A 12,370-nucleotide genomic window follows, 5' to 3' on the forward strand; every position below is an offset into this window, starting at 1 on the left:
ACAGCCAAAATCCAAATTGAATCACCAATGTTTCTTGAACGTATTCAGGGTGATATTTGTGGACCAATCCATCAACCATGTGGACCATTCAGATACTTTATGGTATTAATTGATGCCTCCAGCAGATGGTCACATGTATGTTTATTGTCAACTCGAAATGTTGCATTTGCAAGATTACTTGTTCAAATAATAAAATTGAGGAATCAATTTTCCGATTATACAATCAAGAAAATTAGACTTGATAATGCTGGTGAATTTACTTCCCAGACTTTCAATGATTATTGTATGTCTCTGGGAATCATTGTTGAGCATCCTGTTGGTCATGTACATACACAGAATGGATTGGCTGAATAATTGATTAAACGTCTGCAAATGATTGCTAGACCAATGATTATGAAAACAAAGCTCCCTATTTCTATATGGGGACATGCAATTTTACATGCTGCTTCATTAATTCGCATCAGACCAAGTGCATATCATAAATACTCCCCATTGCAGCTTGCATTTGGTAAAGAACCAGACATTTCTCATCTGAGAATTTTTGGATGTATGGTGTATGTGCCTATTGCACCACCGCAGCGAAAGAAAATGGGACCTCAAAGAAAGGTTGGAATTTATATCGGTTATGATAGTCCATCAATCATTCGATATCTTCAACCTCAGACAGGCGACGTGTTCACAGCACGTTTTGCTGATTGTCATTTTAATGAGGAAATCTTCCCAATGTTAGGGGGAGAACAAAAACATACCGAAAAGGAAATTACATGGTATGTATCATCATTGTTACATCTGGATCCAAGAACAAAACAATGTGAAAAAGATGTACAACAAATTGTGCACTTGCAAAGAATAGTAAATCAAATATCAGATGCATTTGCAGACACAAAAGGGGTAACTAAATCATATATACATGCTGCAAATGCCCCTGCTCGAATTGAAATTCCGAAGAAACAAATTGAAAATGCCCATGATGTCATTAAACGCCTGAAGCGTGGAAGGCCAGTCGGTTCCAAGGATAAAAATCCTCGAAAAAGAAAATTCATAGAGAAATACGATGATCACAAAATAAAGAATGATGTTCCTGAAGTAACACATAATGATCACAAAATAGAGAATGGTGTTCCTGAAAAAACATGATGATGAAAATGTTCTGTCAAAACCACAAACTGACGAGAATCATGAAATCTCTATCAATTATAGTAATACTGGAAAAATATGGAACCGAAAAGATATAGAAGAAATTGATATATTTTCTTATAATGTGGCAATCGACATCATAAATGATAATGAAGATCATGAACCAAAATCTTTTGGTGAATGTAAAAATCGGCAGGATTGGATAAAATGGAAAGAAGCCATCCAGGTTGAATTGGATTCGCTAAATAAACGTAATGTTTTTGGACCTATAGTCCTTACACCTGGAGGTGTAAAACCTGTTGGATACAAATGGGTTTTTATTAGAAAGCGAAATGAGAAAAATGAAATAGTAAGATATAAAGCTCGACTTGTTGCACAAGGTTTTTCTCAAAGGCCTGGAATTGATTATGAAGAAACGTATTCTCCCGTGATGGATGCAATTACGTTTCGGTATTTGATTAGCTTGGCGGTATCTGAAAATTTAGAAACGCGTCTTATGGATGTTGTTACAGCTTACTTATATGGATCACTTGATAGTAATATATATATGAAAATCCCTGAAGGATTTAAGATGCCTGAAGCACAAAGTTCAAAACCCAGAGAATGTTATTCTGTGAAATTACAAAGATCATTATATGGGTTAAAGCAATCCGATCGAATGTGGTATAATCGACTAAGTGATCACTTGATGAAAAAGGGATATGTAAATAATTCAATATGCCCTTGTGTTTTCATTAAGAAAACAACATCCGGATGCGTAATTATTGCTGTATATGTTGATGATTTAAACATCATTGGAACGAATAAGGAAATTCAAGAAGTTGTGTCATACTTGAAGGAAGAATTTGAAATGAAGGATCTTGGAAAAACCAAGTATTGTCTGGGTTTACAAATTGAACCAAAAGAATGTGGAATGTTTGTTCACCAGACAAATTATACAGAAAAGATCCTTAAACGTTTTAATATGGATAAATCAAATCCTTTAAGTACTCCAATGGTTGTTAGATCATTAAACATAGAAAAGGATCTATTCTGTCCATGTGAAGATGATGAAGATATTCTTGGTCAAGAAGTACCATATCTAAGTGCTATCGGTGCCCTTATGTATCTTACAAATTGTACAAGGCCTGATATATCTTTTGCCGTAAATTTGTTGGCAAGATTTAGCACATATCCAACAAAGAGACTCTGGAACAGAATTAAACATATATTCCGTTATCTACGAAGAACGACAGACTTGGGACTTTTATATTCAAAAGATGCTAATCCAAGTATAATTGGTTATGCTGATGCTGGATACTTATCTGATTCACACAAGGCACGTTCTCAAACTGGATATGTATTTACTCGTGGAGGCACTGCAATTTCTTGGCGTTCACAGAAACAAACACTCGTAACAACTTCATCAAACCATGCCGAGATTATTGCACTACATGAAGCAAGCCGTGAATGTGTGTGGTTAAAATCAATGACCCAACATATCCAAATCTCATGCGAATTATCATTCGACGAGAAGCCTGTGATACTATATGAAGATAATGCTGCATGTGTTACTCAAATGAAAGAGGGATACATAAAAAGCGACAGAACTAAACATATTCTGTCGAGGCCCGAAAATCCTTGCTTGAAAATTTGCGGAAAATTAAAAATTTTTCTTTTATAATAAATGGAGTGCCTCAACCATAAAATCAACTGATGAATCAAGTTCAATGCTTTAAAAAATTATAGCAGCGGAAGAAAATAAATTTTGCCAAAAATAACAATTCAAAGAATGTCAAATAACTGGTAAAAATATTTGAGCATAAAATGGCAGTTGCTGAAACTGAGGTTCTCGGGTGCCACTACTGCCGACCCAAGCTGGCTCACTGGTCCCCGCCCTCGGCCCTGGCCTCAACAGTACCTACAACAATCAAGTCTAGTGAGCCTAAAGACTCAGCATGCAAATATCGTAGGTAACGAGTAAATACTGAAGTAAAATGTGCATGGGATAAAATATCATGTCATGAGGCATACTGAAAATAACTTGTACTGAGCAATTATAATACGTGCATAAATGAACTGAAATCATAGTAAAAATGTTTGCTCCTTGGAGCCCTGTACTGAAATAACTGGTAAAAATTTTCTGTTGAGATTATGGTCTACGCCTGTGGCCCCTGCACTGAACTGAACTGATCGGTAACTGGCTACCGGGGAGTATAAAACTGAACTGAGCTGGCCGGTCACTGGCGACCGGGTGGTACCAAACTGAACTGATCGGTCACTGGCGACCGTATAAAATAATGCTCCCATAATAGTGAATTGACCACAAGCCATATCGCATAAATCTCAAAAATAAGTATTTTCTATTTTCATGCACGTAATATAATTAAATGGCATAATGAAAATATCCTGTATATTTTACCAACTGGATTGGATCGCTCCCAGGCTCGGTGCAACCTACATATGCCATGAAAAATATGCAATAGCTTGTACTTGTCCAACTATGCAATTTAAGTAAAAAAAATGCGACTATGACGCCTAATGACTTCGTATTTAATCATGACTCCGAACCAACCTGAATCAACACCGAACCGACGTATAGTCATGATTAAAATACGCTTAAAATAATGAAATGATGCTCCTAAAATGATGAGGGTCGAAATCTAGGTGAAATGGAGGCCAAAACATGAAATGCTCTTTCGAGAGTCAATTTGGCACAACGCACCGTAAATTCTCGTACGACCTCAAAAATGATCCGAATCACCAACAGTCAAAAACATGACCTTCCCAACTCAAAGGGGCACTGTCCAGTCCAAGTCCATAGGCTAAAAGCTAACCGAGAACTCGAACGAGCCTCCGAACCGACACAGCAACTTGCTGTAAATTTCCAGCAGCTGCAACCTTGCTTGCATCGCGTCGTTTGCGAGACTTTTGGCCATTGGGGCTTGAACCACCGACCAAATCCTCTCCAAAACGTCCCAAGGAATGATTCGAACCATGGCTAAAGGCCCTAGGCCAGCCACAATCCTCACCTTTCCAGCAACCAACCGAAAACTCTTACCGAGGGCCCTCATGCGTGCGTGTGTAGTGTTTTGTTTTGATTGCCGTCTCTTGTCATTCCAGTGGCCATTTGATTGACCATGGCACGATCTAGATATCTAGGGGCATGGTATGAACCGTGGCTAAGGGCCATAGGCCAACCAAGATCCACACCAAACCAACCAACTCGAAGTACATGTGCTGTCAAAACCGAAGGGGCCGAGAGGGGAGGGGGCTGTTCTTGATGTTTTATGTAAAAACCGATGAGCCATGGACCAAGCCACCAAAAAGGTGACTTATTCACGTCTTAGAAATGCTAGGGGAGTGATCTAACCATGGCTATAGGCCCCTAGGGCAGCCATGATCAGATCCTTTCCCTTGGACAACCAAACTGAATTTTCGAACGGTACAAATGGACACATGTGGAGTTGCTGTCCTTTCCTTGTTTTCCAGCTAGTATGGGGTTAAACCAATGGACAAGTGGGGTCCTAATGCATCATGCATAGACGTCGCCTTGGGAGCCTGGAGTCGATCCATAACCTGAAACCACAAAACAAGAAGGAGCCGTGAACTGCACAAGAAAAATCGAAATCTGCATGGATTTTTTTCTGAAAATTCTTTGATGTATTTCGGTTTTGCATGATAAAACCTGATCATGTACTGAAAAATAATTGATAATATGACTTGATTGAGGTTTGAAAGAAATCTAGACATGCCTGGTTTCGTTTCGAAAGAAAACGAACGAAATGACGACGACGCGGCACAAATTAGTGAATAAAACCCTTAATTAAGTAATTTAAATGAGCTTATTTTCTACTCACCTCAAGCAACTTAAATTAAATCCTCAAACCTTCTTACTAACTTAAATGAACTTACTTGCTAGCTAAATTAACTTATGGAAATATTTCTCGAATCTTAAATTCTATCTCAAAACTCCAACTCCAGTCCGGCCTCACTGAAATAACTGAAAAATCAAACTACTGCAATGAAATAATAAAATAATTAACTTCAAAGAAAAATGCATTAAAATAATCATGCAATGAAGTCAATTTAATTTTAAAAATCTAGAATTATGTATGGCTTATACGTAGACTGATTTACGGGTTCTACATATTCCTCCTAAGTTCTTCGCATTCACCAAAGAGCTAGAGAAGAATAAATGTATTGATGTTCGTCACATTCAATCAAGTGAAAACTCATCAGATCTCTTCACAAAGGCACTTCCTACGTCAATATTCAGAAAGCACATATATAATATTGGGATGCGCAATCTACGAAATTTGTGAAGAATTGTTCGTGTCAACATGAGGGGGAGTTTACGTGACTGCACTCTTTTTCCCTTACTATGGTTTTTATCCCAATGGGTTTTTTCTAGTAAGATTTTTAACGAGGCAGTACAAAAATACGTAATGAAGACATCTTCGTATCATGATCATCATCACAAGAGGCAGTGTTGAAAATAATATATTTAATGTTGAAAAATAATATTTAAAATGTGTGTATTTAATATTTGAATGTTGAATATTTGAATGTTGAAAATAAGAGTTGTAAATATTGAAAATTAGTGTGTGATGATGTAGGTAATGATGTATTTTATTTTTGGATTATTTGTAAAAAAATTCTATAAATAGCCTCACTATTTGTGAAGAAATACACAATTGAGTAGAGAGAAAAATATTATAAAGTGTGTAGTTTGGTACATTTTGAGAGTTTGAGATTTTTACTTTTTACCATAAATTTTTACTTTTCACAACAATTATTATTTTAAATGATTTGAAAAAATCATTGAAATAAAAAATCGAAGAAAGAAGTTGTTTGAATGTAATTTGAAAATATACGTGTATATCCCCTCAGATAATAAAAACAACATTCATTGAAATTTATATGAGGGGCAAAATTGTATTGTAGATTTGAAAATTATGTCTCTATCAAGATTATGTTGCTATACAGAATGGGAAAAAAAAACTGTTGTGTGATTGGATTTTGGCAATTCTGGAAACAACTGGCTTTCTCACATCTTTCAGTAAAAAAATCATAGAATCTTGATAGGCTGTAATCAGTAGATTTCTCCATGCGCATTATAAAAACAAACAGTAGCTGAGCTAGCTCGTCTTAACTGAAGCTCTGTTTGTGATTGATACCCCATAAGGATTCGGGTGATGGACGACCCGGAGTATTAAGTAGATAGCCAAAATCATGGTCAATATATAGAGTACTTTCCTCAGCAGCCAAGCGGGGAAATGCCCGGGATATTTTCTTCCCAGGCAATCAAGAGCCCGGGCTCTCATACAAACTCCCGGGTACCTTACCACCCGGGCTACCTTGGAAATTGCACCACACTCGAGTGTGATTGGTATGGGTTGTCTAATCTGTCAGAGCAACATGGATTTGACGTGTTATATAAGTCATCAGAAAGTATGGGCAGCCGACTTGCCATACTTAGCATGTGACACTGAAAACTAGGTAAGGTAATGATGAGATTTACTACTATAAATAGCAGGTATACTTCTCATTTACGGATTTCTGATTTTTAAACTCTCAAGCATAAACATATATTCTCGCATATATTTCTTGTGTTCTTCATCTTCAACCTGCTGACTTTAGCATCGGAGTGGCTACGTCGGACACTCCTCCGGCGCCCATTCACGAGTTCTTTTCTTGTTTGCAGGTGTTATTGAAGCCATTATTCTTACTCAAATCTCCTTAACACTAAATTATTTTGATTATACGGTGGATTGCCCACGTACTCATCTCATACCTGATTAACCTGAATATCATCATTGGCACCGTCTGTGGGAATTTGAGTCTGAGACGTTGATATGGCTCCAACAAGAAGAACTGACCAGAACACTTTCCGGGCTCTTGAAGATGGTGCTCATACTTCGGGACAAGGTGGTGTTCCTCCTACAGGACCTAATCTTATTACTATGTCCCCGGATGAGTTGGCTAGGATTGTAGCTGAAGCAGTGGATAAGGTGGTAGCCATGAGAGAATCTTCTCATCAAGTTACCCAACCCGGAAGGGAGCAGGAGCAGGAAGGGGGGAGGAGGAGGAAGTGAGAGGAGAAGATGGGGAGTCTTGTGCCTGGTCTAAATCTCCGACTATGGAGGAAGAGTTGTTGGAGTTGCGGCAGAAGATGAAGGTCAAGGAGGGGCAGTTGGAAGGTCATAATCTTTCTCGGGAAGTTGTCAAAGGATGCCCATTTGCTGAAATTATTGTCCGGGAACCTCTTCTCGGGAACTTCAAATCTGCCAAAGTTAAAGATTACGATGGCAATGCAGACCCCAAGGAACATATGGTCAGATTCGAGAATATGACCATGTTGCATTGTTATATTGATCGAATTAAGTGCAAGGTGTTCTTGACAACTTTGGTAGATTCTGCCCAGAGGTGGTTTGAGGGATTGGCCCCTCAGAGTATTCATTCTTTCAAGGACTTCCAGACGGTGTTTCTACACCATTTCAGTAGCAGCAAAAAATACAAAAAGACAGCGTTTAGTCTTTTCAAAGTCAAGCAAAGCCCAGAGGAGAGTTTGAGGGCTTACATCAGGAGGTTTAATAGAGTGGATCTGGATGTTCCCACTTGTGCCACCGAGACCAAGACAACCGCTTTCACCCAGGGATTGAGGGTGGGTGAGTTTTTTCGTTCATTAACCAAGAAGGTGCCCGGGGACTTTGAGGATTTGTTGTCCTGGATAGAGAAGTATATTAACATGGAGGAAGCAGAGAAGCAGAAGAGAGAGGCTGTAAGAAGGGAAAAAGGAGACCGGGTATGTAAACCCGATGAGAAGGGACATAGGAGGGGTAATCCAGGGCATTTTTCTCACCATGTACCCTTAAAGATTACCTGGGATAGGGAGGTTCAGGAGTGCAGCAGAGATTTGGCCCCAGATCATCAGCTTACCCGGCCTGAGAAGAGAGGATTCTGTACCCTTCACAAGGTGTGCTACCACAACACCGAAGATTGCAAAATGTTGAAGGGAGATTATGTCCCACCCTCCGTCCCAGGACATAATCAGGCCAACAAGAGGCTGAGATTGCCACCTTGGACATCTCGACAGCCAGGACCCAGTGCCTGGTGCGATTCAAGAAATGCCTCGAGGGGTGATCCGAGTAGAAGAAGAGATCTGGAGCCCGAGAGGAAGAAGACGTCACCCCCTGTCTCGGGGGTAGTCAAGGTGATATCTGGAGGTTCTACTGATGGAGATTCTAATAGGGCGAGGAGGTCAAGAAGCAAGAGGGAGTGTATGGAGGAGGATGGAGTAAGGAGGAGTGAGGCAGTAAGTAGTTTTGGTCCAAAAGATTTGAAGGGTGTCAATCTTCCCCACAATGATGCCCTGGTAATTCAAGCCCGAGTGGAAAATTATGACATTATGAGAGTTTTCGTGGACTCGGGCAGTTATGTTAATGTGATTTTTAAGGATGCCCTGGTACAAATGGATTTGCAAGGTTTTCAGTTAGAAACCTTGGAGACTGCGCTTTTTGGCTTTGGTGGCCATTTGATTTATCCGGAGGGGGAGATTGTTCTGCCATTGACTTTGGGTGCCGGGGAGTTGAAGAAGATGGTGATGACCACTTTCACTGTGGTGGATGCCTCGTCGTCATATAATATTATTTTGGGGCGACCAGCCATGAATGAGCTAAGGGCCGTGGCATCCACCTATCATCAAAAGATCAAGTTTCCAGTGGGAAGCCGAGTAGGGAAAGTTCGGAGAGATCAGCCTTCTTCCCAAAAATTTTATGTGGAGGCAGTCCGGGTGGACCAAAATAAAGAAAGGAAGGAGGGGAAAAATGTGAGACTTGATGAGGGAGGAGGGATAATAGTATAAAAGGGGGAGGTACATTTTGTAGCTGAGGAGGAGCAGGAAATTATAGAGATCGGACTAGGCCAGCAGATCCGGTTGGCTCTTGACCTTAATTTATCAACCCGGGTCAGTTTGATTAATTTTTTAAAAATTAATGTTCATGTTTTTGCCTGATCTCAGCAGGAATTGATAGGGATTTCACCCCTGATATCCGAGCATCACTTGAATATCCTCCCTGGATCTCACCCGGTGAAGCAAAAGAAGAGACACTTCGGTCCTGAGAAGGAAAAAGTTATTGATGTACATATGAAAGATCTGTTGCAAGCCGGCCACATTCGGGAAATACAATTTCCTACATGACTCTCGAATGTTGTACTGATGCCAAAATCTACCGGGAAATGGAGAATGTGCGTGGACTTTCGGGACCTCAATAAAGCTTGCTCCAAAGACCACTATCCCCTGCCCAGGATTGACCAGTTGGTGGATTCCACCTCGGGCTATGAACTGCTGAGTTTCATGGATGCTTATCAGGGGTACCATCAAATCTCCCTGGCCAAGGATGATCAAGATAAGGCTAGCTTCATCACCTCGGGAGGTATGTTTTGTTACGTTGTCATGCCTTTCGGATTGAAGAATGCCGGGGCCACCTACCACCGTCTTATGAACAAAGTATTCGAGAAGTAATTGGGCAGGAATGTGGAGGTGTACGTGGATGATATTTTGGGCAAGTCTAAGGAGATTGCTGATTTTATCCCTGATTTGGAGGAAACTTTGCCACTTTGAGGCATTATGGAATCAAGCTCAATTTGGCCAAGTGTATCTTTGACGTAAAGAGTGGCAACGTTTTGGATTTTATAGTTACACACCGGGGTATTGAGGTGAATCAGGAGAAGGTCAAGTCTGTGTTGAGCATGCCATCTCCCCGATCTTTCAAAGAAGTGCAGAAGCTGACTGGGAGGATTGCTTCTCTTTCTCGGTTAATATCTCGGTCAGCACACAGGAGTTACCCTTTTTTCCAGGTCCTAAGGAATGCCCGACAGTTTGGGTGGAATGAGAAGTGTGAACAAACCTTCCGAGATCTTAAGAGTCATCTGACAGAGCTTCCTGTCCTTGTAAAGCTAGAGCCCGAGGAGAAATTGTTTGTTTACTTATCTACTACAGAGTATGATGTTAGATCAGTATTGATAAAGGAAGAAGGCTCTGATCAGAAGCCTGTCTATTACGTCAGCCATGCTCTAAGGGGCCCCGAGCTCCGGTATTGCGAGGTAGAAAAGATAGCCTTGGCTTTGGTTATGACTGCCAGGAAGCTACGGCCATATTTCCTATCGCATCAGATCATAGTGCTCACCAATAGTCCTCTAGGGAGGATTATGACTCACTCACAGGTATCCGGACGGATGATCAAGTGGACAGTGGAGTTGGGGGAGTATGATATTGAGTATAAGCCCCGGGTTGTCATGAAAGCACATGCTTTAGCAGATTTTTTATCCGAGATGGTTTAGCCCGATGAAGAGGAAGTTTGGAGAGTATTTGTGGATGGGGCGTCTAGCCTTTCAGAATGTGGGGTAGGAGTGGTGATCATAACCCCCCGGGAGAGAAGATTAAGCTGGCATTAAGAATTGACTCTTGGGTGACTAATAAAAAGGCAGAGTATGAGGCTGTCCTTGCCGGTATTCAAGCTGCCCGAGAAATTGGAGCTACTCGGATAATTTTGAACTCTGATTCACAATGTATCACTCAACAGATAAAGGATGTTTATAAAGCTAAGGATGACATGATGTTTAAATATCTCAAGCTTATAAAAGCCCAGTCAGAAATTTTTGTGGATTGGAGTATTGAACAAATACCCCGGGAAGAGAATGAGGAAGCAAATTCTTTGGCAAAGATGGCTGCTTCTTTATCATAAGTCAGCACCCGAGAAGTACTGAATGTTTCCCGGCTAGCCCTCTCCAAGGAAGAAGAAACATTGCCTGCACCTGGGGATTCCTGGATGACACATCCGATCAAATTCATTGTAAGCAATGAGTTACCTGAAGACAAAGCCCGAGCTCAGAAGATAAAGAGACAAGTTCCCAGGTTTGTTCTCTTAAATAATATCTTGTACATGAGATCATTTCAGGGACATCTACTAAAATGCTTACCCTCGGGGGAGGTGGATTATGTCCTCCAAGAAATTCATAAAGGGTGTTGTGGCGAGCATTTGGGAGGAGTAGCATTGGCCCGAAAAAGCAATGCTTGCCGGATTCTGGTGGCCTACTATTAAGCAGGACTCTGTTCAAGTTGTCTGGGATTGTGAAGGTTGTCAACATCATTCAAATTTCCAGCACAGCCCGGCCAGTCCTATGAAGCCTATCTGGGCTTCCTATCCCTTTGATCAATGGGGCATGGACATCTTGGGTCCCTTTATTATTGCCAAGGCTCAAAAGAAGTTTCTCTTGGTGGCTGTGGATTATTTTTCTAAACGGATAGAAGCTGACCCCCTGGCCAATATTACTGAGCAGGAAGTTTTAAAATTTCTATGAAAGAATATAGTATGCCGATTTGGAGTTCCCAGGAGAATAATCTCAGACAATGGGAGACAGTTCCAGGGAAGAAATATTACATCTTGGTGCCAGGAGATGAAGATCACTCAGTCTTTCACCGCTGTTGCCTATCCTCAAGCTAATGGCCAAACAGAGGTTGTGAATAGAATTATTGTGCAAGCCTTGAAAACTAGGTTGCAGGGCAAAGGAAAAGATTGGGTGGAGGAATTACCCAGTGTCCTCTGGGCATAAAGAACTACTCCCCGGGCACCTACTCAAGAAACTCCTTTCAATTTGGTGTATGGTTCTGAAGCGGTTCTGCCAGTCGAAATCGGACAATCTTCTTCCCGGGTAGAATCTTACCCGTATAACAATGATCAAATCCGGGCAATAAAGTTGGACTTATTGGAAGAAAAGAGAGAGCAAGCCATGATTCGAATGGAAGCTTACTGAGGCCGGGTTATGAAATCATATAACAGACGAGTCCGAGTTCCAGACTTTCAAATTAGAGATCTGGTCATGAAGAAAGTTAATCCAGCTGGAGATGTTGGAAAACTGGAAGCTCGTTGGGAAGGGCCTTATAAAATAACTCGGAAAGTAAGCTCGGAGCTTTCTATTTGGAGGATGCTCAAGGACGTCTCTTAAGCGACCATGGAAAGTATTTCATTTAAAGTAGTATTATGGTTGACAGATGTAATTATTTGTTTGGAGATATAATAAAAGATCTATTTTCTTAGAGAAGTGTCGTGCATATGATTGTTATATCTCAGTCTGGGAGGTACAAAACTCCGGTTAATTAATAAGCCCAGGGCACTACACCCTGGCTCGGGGCACCACACCTCGATCATTCCCAAGTCTCGGGACATGCTCCCCGGCCCAAGGCTCCGTA

General features: G+C 40.8%; 2 protein-coding genes across 2 annotated transcripts; both read left to right on the forward strand.

The window, feature by feature from the left end:
• Positions 1 to 7,258: 7,258 nt before the first annotated feature.
• Positions 7,259 to 8,983, forward strand: LOC142521847 (uncharacterized). Its single transcript, XM_075625021.1, has one exon. The coding sequence runs from the start codon at positions 7,259 to 7,261 to the stop codon at positions 8,981 to 8,983; it is 1,725 nt and encodes a 574-aa protein (XP_075481136.1).
• Positions 8,984 to 10,517: 1,534 nt separating this feature from the next.
• On the forward strand, positions 10,518 to 10,865 carry LOC142521848 (uncharacterized). Its single transcript, XM_075625022.1, has one exon. The coding sequence runs from the start codon at positions 10,518 to 10,520 to the stop codon at positions 10,863 to 10,865; it is 348 nt and encodes a 115-aa protein (XP_075481137.1).
• The last annotated feature ends 1,505 nt before the right edge of the window (positions 10,866 to 12,370 follow it).

Source organism: Primulina tabacum, chromosome 13 (assembly GCF_025594145.1).
Source record: "Primulina tabacum isolate GXHZ01 chromosome 13, ASM2559414v2, whole genome shotgun sequence".
Taxonomy (NCBI): domain Eukaryota; kingdom Viridiplantae; phylum Streptophyta; class Magnoliopsida; order Lamiales; family Gesneriaceae; genus Primulina; species Primulina tabacum.

Excerpts from the sequence above, each read along its gene's own strand:
- LOC142521848 (XM_075625022.1), top strand. The coding sequence starts at position 10,518 with ATGTGGGGTAGGAGTGGTGATCATAACCCCCCGGGAGAGAAGATTAAG.
- LOC142521847 (XM_075625021.1), top strand. The coding sequence starts at position 7,259 with ATGGAGGAAGAGTTGTTGGAGTTGCGGCAGAAGATGAAGGTCAAGGAG.